The 11,971-nt window shown below is 39.6% G+C and overlaps 1 protein-coding gene and 1 non-coding gene across 2 annotated transcripts; one reads left to right on the forward strand and one right to left on the reverse strand.

The window, feature by feature from the left end:
• The first annotated feature begins 5,189 nt into the window (after positions 1-5,189).
• LOC128629031 (E3 ubiquitin-protein ligase TRIM35) lies at positions 5,190-9,137 on the forward strand. Its single transcript, XM_053675104.1, has 6 exons — positions 5,190-6,474; positions 6,864-6,959; positions 7,052-7,282; positions 7,411-7,433; positions 7,520-7,638; positions 8,130-9,137. The coding sequence occupies exons 1-6, from the start codon at positions 6,076-6,078 to the stop codon at positions 8,672-8,674; spliced, it is 1,413 nt and encodes a 470-aa protein (XP_053531079.1). The 5' UTR covers positions 5,190-6,075; the 3' UTR covers positions 8,675-9,137.
• A 698-nt stretch (positions 9,138-9,835) lies between these two features.
• Positions 9,836-9,949, reverse strand: trnal-caa (transfer RNA leucine (anticodon CAA)). The gene is made up of 2 exons: positions 9,912-9,949; positions 9,836-9,881 (listed from the first exon to the last, which is right to left on the reverse strand). It is a non-coding gene; the product is annotated as a tRNA-Leu (tRNA).
• Positions 9,950-11,971: the final 2,022 nt, after the last annotated feature.

Here is an 11,971-nt window from a genome sequence, read left to right on the forward strand (position 1 = left end):
TTTCGGCAGGTCTTTAAGGAAGCTCTCTTCCACTGTCTGTACCCCTGACTGCTCACTGCTGTACAGCTTCGAGTAGAAGCTAACTGTCTGCTTGCGAATTTCAGCAGGATCTGACAGAAGATCCCCTCATTCTGTTCACACAGCATGTATGAATCTTTTCTGTCCATTCTTCTGCTCTAGACCAAAAAAGAACTTAGAAGGAGCATCCATCTCATTCATGCTTTTAAAGCGTGAGCGGACCAGTGCCCCCTGTGCTGTGATGCCCAACAGGTCATTCATTATAGCTTTTTTACTTTTGAGGGCTTCAACCTGCCCTCGATCTCCTGTGGTCTCCAAACACTGGAGTTCCACTATTCCAGTCTCCAAAGCTTTCAGAGATCTGACAATGTCTCTCGTGACATTAAGAGTGTACTGTTGACAAAATGCCTTAATTTGAGCTTTGGCCACATCCCACCACTGTTGTATAGAACTAAAAGCCATCTTTTCATATTTAAAAACATTCCAGAAATAAATAAAAGATTCTCTAAAATTAGTATCCTCTAAAAGTGCAGTATTAAAATGCCAGTAAGCACTTTTTGGTTTTACATTTTCTTTACTGACGATACACTGCACCATGCTGTGATCAGAGAGGCCCACTGGAACAATAAAACATTTAATAAAAAGTGTCAGCTGATGTTTAAAACCATAAAAGCGATCTAGTCTTGCCAGGGAGAGTGTGTTGTCTATGGAGTCTGCCCACGTGTACTGCCTCTGGTTTCTATTTAAATTTCTCCAAATATCAATCAGTTCGTGAGCCTCCATCGTCTCCCACAGGCGCTTACGGGAGGCTACATGAGATTCTGTGTGGTTCCTGTCCAAGTCATCTGTTGTGCAGTTAAAATCCCCACCCAGAATTAAAGTATCGGCAGTGTTGCAGTCAGCAATGACCTTGTCTAGTTTATTTAAGAAAACCATTCTCTCCCCTGCACTGGTGGGAGCGTACACACAAATAAAAACAAAGCTCTCATTCTCATAGATAGCTCTTACTTTTAAAAGCCTCCCATTTAAAACCTCATCTACTGTATAAGAACTGGGAGTAAAATTGCGAGCAAACAGTAGGGCAACCCCACCCTAACTGATGTATTGTGACTTAAAATTGCCAGCGCACCCCACTCCTTCATCCAGATAGTAGCATTGTTAACATTACTATGTGTTTCCTGCAACATCGCTACATCAATACGCTTCTGCTTTAGTAACTCATAGTTTTACACGTTTTTCATGTTCTCTTGCCCCGTTAACGTTTACACTTGCAATACGAATCCCAGTCATAAGAACAAGGTGTAGATAAAACAAGCAGATGATAAAACCCATTCTAATATAAAACACACCAAACACTCTACTGGTCATCATCAGGAGTTTCTCTGCTGACTTTAGTCATGAATTTCTTCAGACGATAGATCTCAGTGTCAGTAAAAGCTCCTTCCCTTCTAAAATGTTTGACATCATGGATAAACTGCTTCAGATCTGCGAAGTGCTCTTCTACTACAACGTTCTTTTGCCATTTGGTATTCCGTAAGAACTCCTTAATGCTCTCGACACGGTATACGACTTCTCGCTTTTCTGTAGATACAAAAATGCTGGAGCCATAGCCTTCTACACTGAATTTAAACACTAGGTTCAGTTCCTCTACACCATCTTTCAGAATCATAAAAACCATTCTTCTAAAAGACACCAAGTGCTTAACTAGTGGGGACTTACAGCCAAGGGGGATTTTCTTTATGGGGAGACCAACCGCCCGGATCTAGACAGTTCTTTGGATATGATCTCATCGGAGATGAAGGGAGGGACGTTAGACAGTATAACCTTTTTGGATGGGGAACGTAGGGAAGAGACCATCGTAAGCTCATTATTGAGTACAATTCCTTTCTGCACTAGCTTGTTTGCCCTATCAACGTCATTCACAAAGACTACAACTGCATTGTTCATGCGGGAGGCAGACACAATGTTCTCATGTCCCACCACTTCTCCTCCCGCTAACACACACTCCTCCACACTCGCCCTGCACGCCACCCTCACACCGTGCCGGCGAGTCAAACTCTCACACAGCCGCGTGTTCGGAGCCGCCACGCTCCTCCACTGCGACACGCACACACACGCACGCACTTACTCGCTTTCACACTCGTTCACACACACACACACACACACGCACGCACACACTCGCTTTCACACTCGTTCACACACACATACTTGTGCAAGTCTATATTGGGGACTACATGCTGGATCCTCCAATGCGGGGACCCGTATTTCTAAAAGGTTTAGGAGCAAACCAAAGACAGATTCATGTTTCTGTTGAAGCTGTAAAACCGTCTGTCACTTCAAATTAAAGAAAAAACGTCAATAAAGCAATGTGACATTTTTCCACATTCTGGGGACAATTTCTGGTAGACCAAACGTTTGAGGACGAGCGGACACACACACACTATTATTCTGGTATTTCTAAATTGTAGGTACTTGTGAACAATCTGGGGATACAATTTACAAACAATTGGGAAGGTGCTATAATGCATATTTCCAAGATAATTGATTAAGTCACATGAATAACAACATGCCTTTTATTTTAATCTGAAACATCTTGCCATTTGCAATGCAGTATTTTCACACAGATAGTATTTTCACACAGATAGTATTTTCAGGCAGTTACTAATTAACACTCAAATATTTCTCACGAATGAAATGTAAAAAAGTAGAAAAAAATAAAATTGTACAATACAAAATTCCAGCCATAAACTTAACAATAATAATAATAATAATAACAATAATAATAATAATAATAATAATAATAATAATAATAATAATAATAATAATAATAATAAACTAAAACTACCAATGATCTGTGCAAATAAAACCAAATGAAACCATGCAGACTTTTTCTGGGTTACATTTTCCTTTTAAGAGCAGTGATTCGATTTTTTACAAAGAACTTACCGGACAACCGATCCCTGCCTTTCAGTGCAACAGCTCAGCTTTAATACAGGCCTCACCATGTTTTTTTCCTGGCACTGTGCAAGTTTTGATGAACCTGTACAGATGTTTTTCAACTGCTTTCACTTCACTGGTCTCCCATTTCTTTTTCTTTACCACCTTAACACCTGAACAGATGCAAGATGAAGTTAGTCAAAACATATAATGTCTTTCAATTTCATGAAAACAATCATGTTTGTTTATGAGACAATACCTTTGGGAACAGATGTGGTACTGGTTGATTATCAAATTAATTCATACTTATTTCTAGCTACATAGTTACATCCAACATAGATGCCCCTTACACATGATCTTAGGGCTTCCCAAACTAAACCATGTAAACCAATTACCCCCACATGGGGTCATGACCCCTAATTTGGGAACCCCTGAGATAATGTGAAAAGGGCACTGTGTAGCCAAAAGTATGTGGACACCTGACCAACACACCCTGATATGAGGGTAATTGGTTGTTCAGTTCAGTTCAATTCAATTTTATTTGTATAGCGCTTTTTAGAATGGACATTGTCTCAAAGCAGCTTTACAGAAACATAAGCCACGGGATACGGATTTTAAATGTGTGAATTTATCCGAATTGAGCGAGCCGGTGGTGACGGAAAAACTCCCTAAGAAATGTTGTTGTCTGCATTGTGTGTTTACTTTTAACCAAATAAAAAGGCGGAAGGCAATTGGGCCGACTCTTCATTTACTCTGACAAAGAGATAATACAGTCTTATACAGTGTGTGCATTCTCCCTCAACATTTCTGTGAAATAAATTTGAGTTCACTGCAATTAACACGTGCTTCAAGTTCAGCGGGGAGACCCCAATTGATTTCTAGTCCTTCCCTTAACCACTCATCCACAGCTACTGAAAATACCTGTCTCTGCGTGGGCCAATGTCTAAACCTGCTTCACTGTGCGTCTGTTCAGAATTGTCTACAATGACTAGTTTTCACCCATCATCTGGCAAACAGAAATTCAGACCTACTCTTCAGCATTCGAACCTCTGCTGGGAAACCTGAAAGGATTTTTTTTCCGTTTCTGAACATGTTTCACTGGGAATCAGTTCAGAAGTTCTAGGCTTCTGTTGGGACCATGACCCTGATGAGGTTACCTGGGCTGACCTGTGAACAACTTCTTTTGCATATTCGGTGTAGAAAGCCATTAGCCCTCCCACTGCCCACTCTTGATCCAAAACAATAGGCACATGCACTTTTAGATGTCTATTTAATCGTCCATATCAACGGAGCACATGAAAGTGTTTGTGGTAGATGTATACTCAAGACTTAACAGAATCACCTCAAATGACCGAAGTGGTTCGTCACATAAATCAACGTATTTATATTTAATGTACATCATGAAACACATACTACTTAGATATTTTTGTAGGGGAACTTGTGCTGAAGACTAAAAAGTCATGTGACTTTGAAAATAGTGCTTACATTTGTTCAAATTGACAACAATATCAGAGCGTGCCAAAATCATCAGTGTCTGAAAATACCTGGGGTCCCCCAGAGTAAACTGAGACAGAATCCTTTCCTCCAAAGATCAGAGCACTGTGCACGGTGATGTATTTACCTCTGTTTCAGGTCTGCGTGTGTATTTATTGTGCTTGTAAACAGGTGGGTATAAGGGCAAAAAACACATCTGTAGTGTCAGGATGGCCGAGCGGTCTAAGGCTCCACACTCAAGGTTTAGACCTTTTCCCTGGTAAAAGGAGGATTCTGGTCTCTAAATGGAAGTGTGAGTTCAAATCCCTCTTCTGACATTAATTTTTTAAATGAAAACACCATTAAGATAATGGCTTTTAATTCTTATGAATAGGTTGTCAGATATGGAGCGGGTGGAATTTTGGCCCACTCTCCTTTGCAAAAGTGCTTTGGTTCAGACACATTGGAGGGTTTTGGAGCATGAACTGCCTGTTTAAGGTCCTGCCTCAGCATCTCAGTTGGTTCAAGTCAGGACTTTGACTAGACCACTCCAAAACTTTAATCTCAGAGGTGGACTTACTCCTGTGCTTTGGATCATTGTCTTGCTGCATCATCCAGTTCTGCTTGTATTTCAACTTAGGGATTGAAGACTGGAGATTCTCCTTTAGGATTTTCTGATAGAGAGCAGAATTCATGTTTTCCTTGACTATTCACGAGGCCCTGAAACAGCAGAGCATTCCCACAAGTGCCACCTCCATGCTTGACTGTAGGTATGATGTTCTTTTTGTGGAATTCTGTGTTTGGTTTACGCCAGATGTAACGGGACTCCTGTTGTTTAAAGAAACATACCCGGATTAGGAAATGCTTCACAGTTTGTCAAATTTCAGTCGTAGTCGGCAGGATTTGAACCTGTGTGGGGAGACCCTAATGGATTTCTAGTGCATCGCCAAGTCCATAGGGAACATTCTGTGAAATGTTCAACCCTGGAGGTGTGAGGTGAACGTGCTATCAAAAGTCTTGCATATGTTAGTTGTTTTGTTTTGTGTCATAAAGATGGTTTTAAGATATTGTCGAATCTCAGTAAGAAAAACATCAAACATAGACTACATGTATAGACTACAAACAAAACTTCTTTCCAGTGTAAACAGAAATAAACTTCAATATATTGTTATTAATTTGAACAGACTTTTCCATACGAGCTCAGAACCTAAATAAATGCTCTCTGGCTGTTTACACAGTTAACATTCTGTATTAATATCTCTTCTAAATTTCTTCATATAAACATTGACTGGGTCGACACGATGAATTATCAGAAGTGATCTTTATCTGCTGTTTCTGCTGTCAGTGTTGAGTGGAACAGGTCATACCTGTCTCTCTAAAACTCCTCCCATTAAGGAAGTACAGAGTCTGAGACGACTGCAGTCCTTTTGCAGTGTTCTGCTCTGGTGAGTTTAGTTTTATTCTCGGTTTATGGAGAATTCTGAGTCTCATTTTCAGCTCTGTGAAAGGAAGTGATTACTAACTGGACCTGCAAAGTCGTATATTAACTTTAAACAAACCTGAAATCAGGGTGTGATTACTTTTGATCAAAGTGAAAGTGAATCTGAACATTCGGACCGGAGAGAACAACAGCAGCAGCAGAATAAAATGGCTTCTAAGTTTTCAGAGGAGGATTTCTCTTGTCCTGTGTGCTGTGAAATCTTCACGGATCCTGTTCTCCTGTGCTGCAGTCACAGTGTGTGTAAAGTGTGTTTGCAGAAGTTCTGGGAGACTAAAGGATCCAGAGAATGTCCTGTTTGTAGGAGGAAGTCGTCTATGGAGGATCCTCCCACGAATCTGGCCTTAAAGAACCTGTGTGAGACTTTCTTACAGGAGAGAAGTCAGAGATCTTCATCAGAGACTGAAACAGTCTGCAGTCTGCACAGTGAGAAACTCAAACTCTTCTGTCTGGATGATCAACAGCCGGTTTGTGTGGTGTGTCGGGATTCAAAAATACACACCAACCATAAATTCTGCCCCATTGATGAGGCATTAACAGACTGTAAGGTAAATAAAACTTTCCTGTAAAAGGTACATGTAAAAAAGAGTTTATTCTACATATCAATATCTACAGGTTCAATATAAACACAGTGTAATAATTCAATAATAAATGATAATTGCCTTGTGATAAATTTAGTAAATAATAACAAATGTGAGTCTGCTATTCCATCATCTTCAGATTTTCAGCATCTGAAGTGTCTCCTGTATAAACAGGAGCAGATCTTCCATGTTAGACTAAAGCAGTATACACCAATAAACCCACGTCCTATAAGTCTACACTTTTCATTGTTTCTTCTGTACTTGGTGCATTTGAAAAGCTCTAATGAGTGCTTGTAAGAGAGAATTCAGCTATTACTAAACACAGAGTCTCCATGCAGTGTGTTGATTTGTTCCAGGAGGAGCTGAAAACTGCTCTGAAGCCCCTACAGGAGAAACTGAAGATCTTTAAAGACTGTAAACTGAACTGGAGTCAGACTGCAGAACATATAAAGGTTAGAATCAATAAGATGGGTTTGATATTAGAATGATATTTTGCATCACTGCAAAATCAGTTCCATTTCATTTGATTTCCTCTTCACTGCAGATTCAGGCCCAACACACAGAGCGGCAGATTAAGGAGGAGTTTGAGAAGCTTCACCAGGTTCTACGAGATGAAGAGGCAGCCAGGATAGCTGCACTGAGAGAGGAAGAGGAGCAGAAGAGTCAGACGATGAAGGAGAAGATTGAGAAGCTGAGCAGAGACATATCATCTCTTTCAGACACAATCAGAGGCGTAGAAGAGGAGATGAGAGCCGAAGACGTCTCGTTCTTACAAGTGAGGATCATTTAGTCAGTGTTTATACTGTGAGAAAGTAAAACTTCTTTCCATCATCAGAAACGTCACATTTCAGTGGTGTAAAAATGTCAATCAGATCCACTGATATTTGCTTTGTTGTTTTACAGAACTACGAGGCCACAGTGAGAAGGTGAGTGATGTGCTTCCTGTCTCTCTCGTTCTCTGTGTTTCTGACTCCAAACCCACAGCAGCACTGACTCCTGAATGTTTTTGCAGAGCTCAGTGCACACTGCAGCATCCAGAGGAGCTTTCAGGAACACTGATCCATGTGGCAAAACATCTGGACAACCTGAAGTTCAGAGTCTGGGAGAAGATGCAGGACGCGGTCCAATACAGTAAGAATCTTCCTTCCTTCCTTTCTTTCTTTCTTTATTTCTGTTTCTCTGCCTTTGTTAATTACATTAAAGTGGTCTTTATAGTGATGTTTCTTTTGTGTAATATTTTGGAATTGTTGTTGTTGTTATTATTATTATTATTATTATTATTATTACACACATATGTGGTCACCTTTTGAACTGATGTAATGTAATATAAGGGAACTTTTATTTTGAAAGGCTTCTGATGCATCAGACTGTTCAGTGGTTGAAGCGCGAGTGTAAAAATGGATTACAAAAGTTTTAGATTTACAATTATTATAAAGATTGTTTACATTTGTAATTTAAAAACACCCCATTATATATGTTTATTCATTAATATTGTAATCACAGTTATCATTTCTTTGGATTAGGCTAATGTTAGCTAGTTCCATACTAACGTAATGCTTAAGTTAGCTTAGCTCCTGTGTGTGTGTGTGTGTGTGTGTGTTTGTGTGTGTGTGTGTTTTCAGCACCTGTAACTCTGGACCCCAACACTGCTCACCCTAAACTCATTGTATCTGCTGATCTGACCAGTGTGAGACGCAGTGGTGAGAAACAGAAGCTTCCTGATAATCCAGAGAGATTTGATGTTTGTTGGTGTATCCTGGGCTCTGAGGTCTTTAACTCAGGGACACACTGCTGGGACGTTGAAGTAGGAGACTGTACAGTGTGGTATGTGGGTGTGATGACAGAATCTGCTCAGAGGAAGGGAAATATATTCTCCAGAAGTGGAATCTGGTGTGTGTGGTATTTTGGTGGTAAATATAGAACATGTTCTACACCACAGCCAGACGCTCTCCTCTCAGTAACACAGAATCTCCAGAGGATCAGAGTGCAGCTGGACTGGAACAGAGGAAAGCTGTCGTTCTCTGACCCTCTCACTAACACACACATACACACTTTCACACACACATTTACTGATAAATTACTGCCATTTATAAATGTTGGTTGTAATAAATCTCCTGTAAAGATCCTCCCACTTCAGTGCTCTGTAAGAGTGAATCAGATCAGTTAGAGCTGATATTGTTTTATTCCAATTCATTAATGAAATATTGCTGATGAAAAGATTCATGTTCTCTGTGAAAGTCTGTTTTTACTGAACACTTCATTGTGGAATTTATTTTGAAGTGTTATATTATTATTTCGACTCACCTTAACATTTACATCAAAATAATGTGAAAACTCAAAATAATAAGATAATGTCTGGAATATTAATATATCTCGAAATTCCAAGTTATTAAATGAAATTTTTAAAGTGAAAATAACGACCTACTGTGTTGAAATAATGAATTATTAAATAAAAATAATGTGATGAAGTTCAAATAACTCCATAGTACATTTTCCCCACAATGTTCAGTTCAGGGCTTCCAGAAACAAATAGACCACAGAATGATGTGTAAATGTAGATCTCTATGAGTTAGATTATTACATTTTATTCCTGAATTTAAATCACTGTAAATAAACTGAGGCTTTGAAGACTGGTGTCTTTACTGTATTTGTATTGTTAGCGCTATGCTGTTAATCCTGGGTGAAATGTTTAGCTGGATGTGTGTGTTGTGTGAAACTGTGCAGTGGAGGAGAATTCAAATCGAGCTCTAAGTTTCCCTCCACCAGCAGTTTGTGCTTGTGTAAAGATCAGATGGATCTGTACGTTAATCCTGCATTAGGTGCCGATTCACAATTTAAAATGCGATTCAGAATGAAATGAAATCACTTTGTTCACAGTGAGAATGTGGGGCGGATGTGGAAGAGAGAGTGGTGGGGAGAGAGTCAGACATTAAAGGGGCTAAAAACAACAATTTTATAATAATACCGTTCTCTAGAGTCATTTAACCACACGTTCTGTTCAAGTGTCATGTTATTCATCCATATTTCCACAGAGATCATCCAAGAATTAAATCATCTCCAACCCTCAAAAACACAAATGACATCCTGAGGAGATCCACAACTCCTCTTAATGTGTGTATTTATCAGCATTTATCTGAAAGCTACATTCTGAACTACTACTACACTCAGCACAGAACCTCACATATAAATAAGTTCCCTCTCATTTAAACTTCTCCAGTGTTGAGTGTCTTCATCTTTAATTTACTGCATACGTACAAAATACATTTTAGAATCCTAACTTCATTCATTTAATATTCACACATGGGGGTTTTTAGAGGGAATAAAATCCTGTCAGAAGTGGGATTCGAACCCACGCCTCCATTTAGAGACCAGAACCCTCCTTTAACTAGGGAGAAGGTCTGAACCTTGAGTCTGGCGCCTTAGACCGCTCGGCCACCCTGACACTACACCCTTCCTTTTTTCCACCTGTTTACAAACACACTCATTGGACTTGCTGACCTGAAACAGAGTGAATACATCACAGTGCACAATACTCTGACCTTTGGAGAAAAGGATTCTGTCCCAGTTTTTAATAAGATCTTCAATAACTACCATGTCAGCTTTTTAAATGTTTAGAGAAGAGGGTTATCACTGCTTGTGTTTTTAAATTTTTTTTAAACCATTTCCATGGGGTGTACTTGTTTTTTCACGTGATTATAGATAGATAGATAGATCACTTTATTAATCCCAGAGGGAAATCCACATATTACAGCAGCACAGAGAGGTAGAAGTATACTAAAGTAATTTAACATTATAAATGAAGCAAATAAGAATAAATATACGTGTGTATGGACGCGCTCGCTTCGTCGGTCATTATCTTCCAGGACTGAGCCGTTATAAAAGTGAGGGTTGTTGCGTTCGCATTCAGACACTGCAGCGTAGGGCGAGAACCGCGACCTCAATATACGAGATATAAACTAATTATTAAAACTACATACATTCATTACTATTTAACAATAACGCAGGAACGCCACCGAGTGTAGAGAAGTAAAGGTACATTTCTGTAATTAAAAATGAACTTGAGTAAGAGTATAAGTACGGCCAGTTAAACCTACTCTTAAGATCACATTGTTTTTGTATATAGAGTGTTACTTCCCACCTCTGGAAATACTGCAGCTGGAAAATATAATCCTTTCTTTTCTCTTTTTGTTTGTCCGGAACATCCAGAGCACATCACATTCATGCAGCACTACAGCTCTGTCCTTTGGGTCAGTTTAGCAGCTCAGTTCAACATCTACAGAAAAATTTTGCCTACAACCGCTGATCTCTCTCAGCTGTGCGTACCACAGATGCACACTTCTGAAGAAAACATTTCATCTGTGCAGGAAGAACCTGACACTAACAATTCTGTATAAAATGTTCACCAAGTGAAGGAACTGCCAGATGATTGCAGTGCAGCTTGGACCAGACACAGTTGTGAAATGTTCCAGAAGTTATAGATCCCATAAGCACAGTATAGTAGAGGAGCTCCCAGACTGTTCATATACTAAATCTGAGCCCGTCGTATTATTTGATCTGACAATAATCCATTAAATCTTGTTAGTATAGCAGTGCTATGAGAGTTGTGTTCCCAGGCTAAGAGACAGGGGAAGAGCAGACGCAGTCAGTGTGGCTCATGGGGTATTTCTGCTCAAATAGCAGAAGGGTCTCTCCAATAGAAATAGGGTTTGCTCAGCAGATAAACAGTATGGAACATCTCCCACACCCCAAAATACACGGCATGGTTTGTGTAATATGGCGGAATACTGTAGTCACTTTGCTGCAACACTGTGATCCCAGAGAACTTTATGTTAGCAATTTCACTGACAGCAATGATCTTCAACAACATGGCTGGTGCACAGAATGTGTACGGGACACTGCAGATCTCTAATGAGAAAGGTTGTAGGCCTGGGTTTGTCAAAGACACAAAGACTGAAGGAAATCTGATAAAACATTATTAGGTGGCTATCGTTGTTAATTATAAACAACAGTGCCCTGATTTGGGAAAGACAGTTTTTTGTTTTTTTTGAAAGACAGGACCCTATAGCTTCCACCTTACAGAGAAAACATGGCAGAAAGTTCAACAGAGCGTTTGGTTGAAAGCGATTATAAACTCGAGTGAAGTAACTGAGGCAGAGAAACCGCAGGAGCTCAGAAGTTGAATAAAGTTATAAAGAGCACGATTCAGATAAGATGTACCTTTATTGATCTCCTGTAGCGCGCGCACACACACACACGGTTTCAACACAATTTTATTCATATCGATATACATTCTTATTTAAATATTAAGATAGATAGAGAGCTAGATAGATAGATAGAGAGAAAGAGAGCTTGATAGATAGATAGATAGATAGATAGATAGAGAGCTAGATAGAGAGCTAGATAGATAGACAGAGCTAGATAGATAGATAGATAGAACGCTAGATAGAGAGAGAGAGCTAGAGCG

The sequence above is a fragment of the Ictalurus punctatus genome, chromosome 24 (assembly GCF_001660625.3).
Source record: "Ictalurus punctatus breed USDA103 chromosome 24, Coco_2.0, whole genome shotgun sequence".
Lineage (NCBI taxonomy): Eukaryota > Metazoa > Chordata > Actinopteri > Siluriformes > Ictaluridae > Ictalurus > Ictalurus punctatus.

Bases quoted from the DNA above. Each gene is read 5' to 3' on its own strand.
- LOC128629031 (XM_053675104.1), top strand. From the start codon at position 6,076: ATGGCTTCTAAGTTTTCAGAGGAGGATTTCTCTTGTCCTGTGTGCTGT. The intron at 7,434-7,519 runs GTGAGTGATGTG...ATGTTTTTGCAG, and splicing joins TACGAGGCCACAGTGAGAAG to AGCTCAGTGCACACTGCAGC. The intron at 7,639-8,129 runs GTAAGAATCTTC...GTGTGTTTTCAG, and splicing joins GCAGGACGCGGTCCAATACA to CACCTGTAACTCTGGACCCC.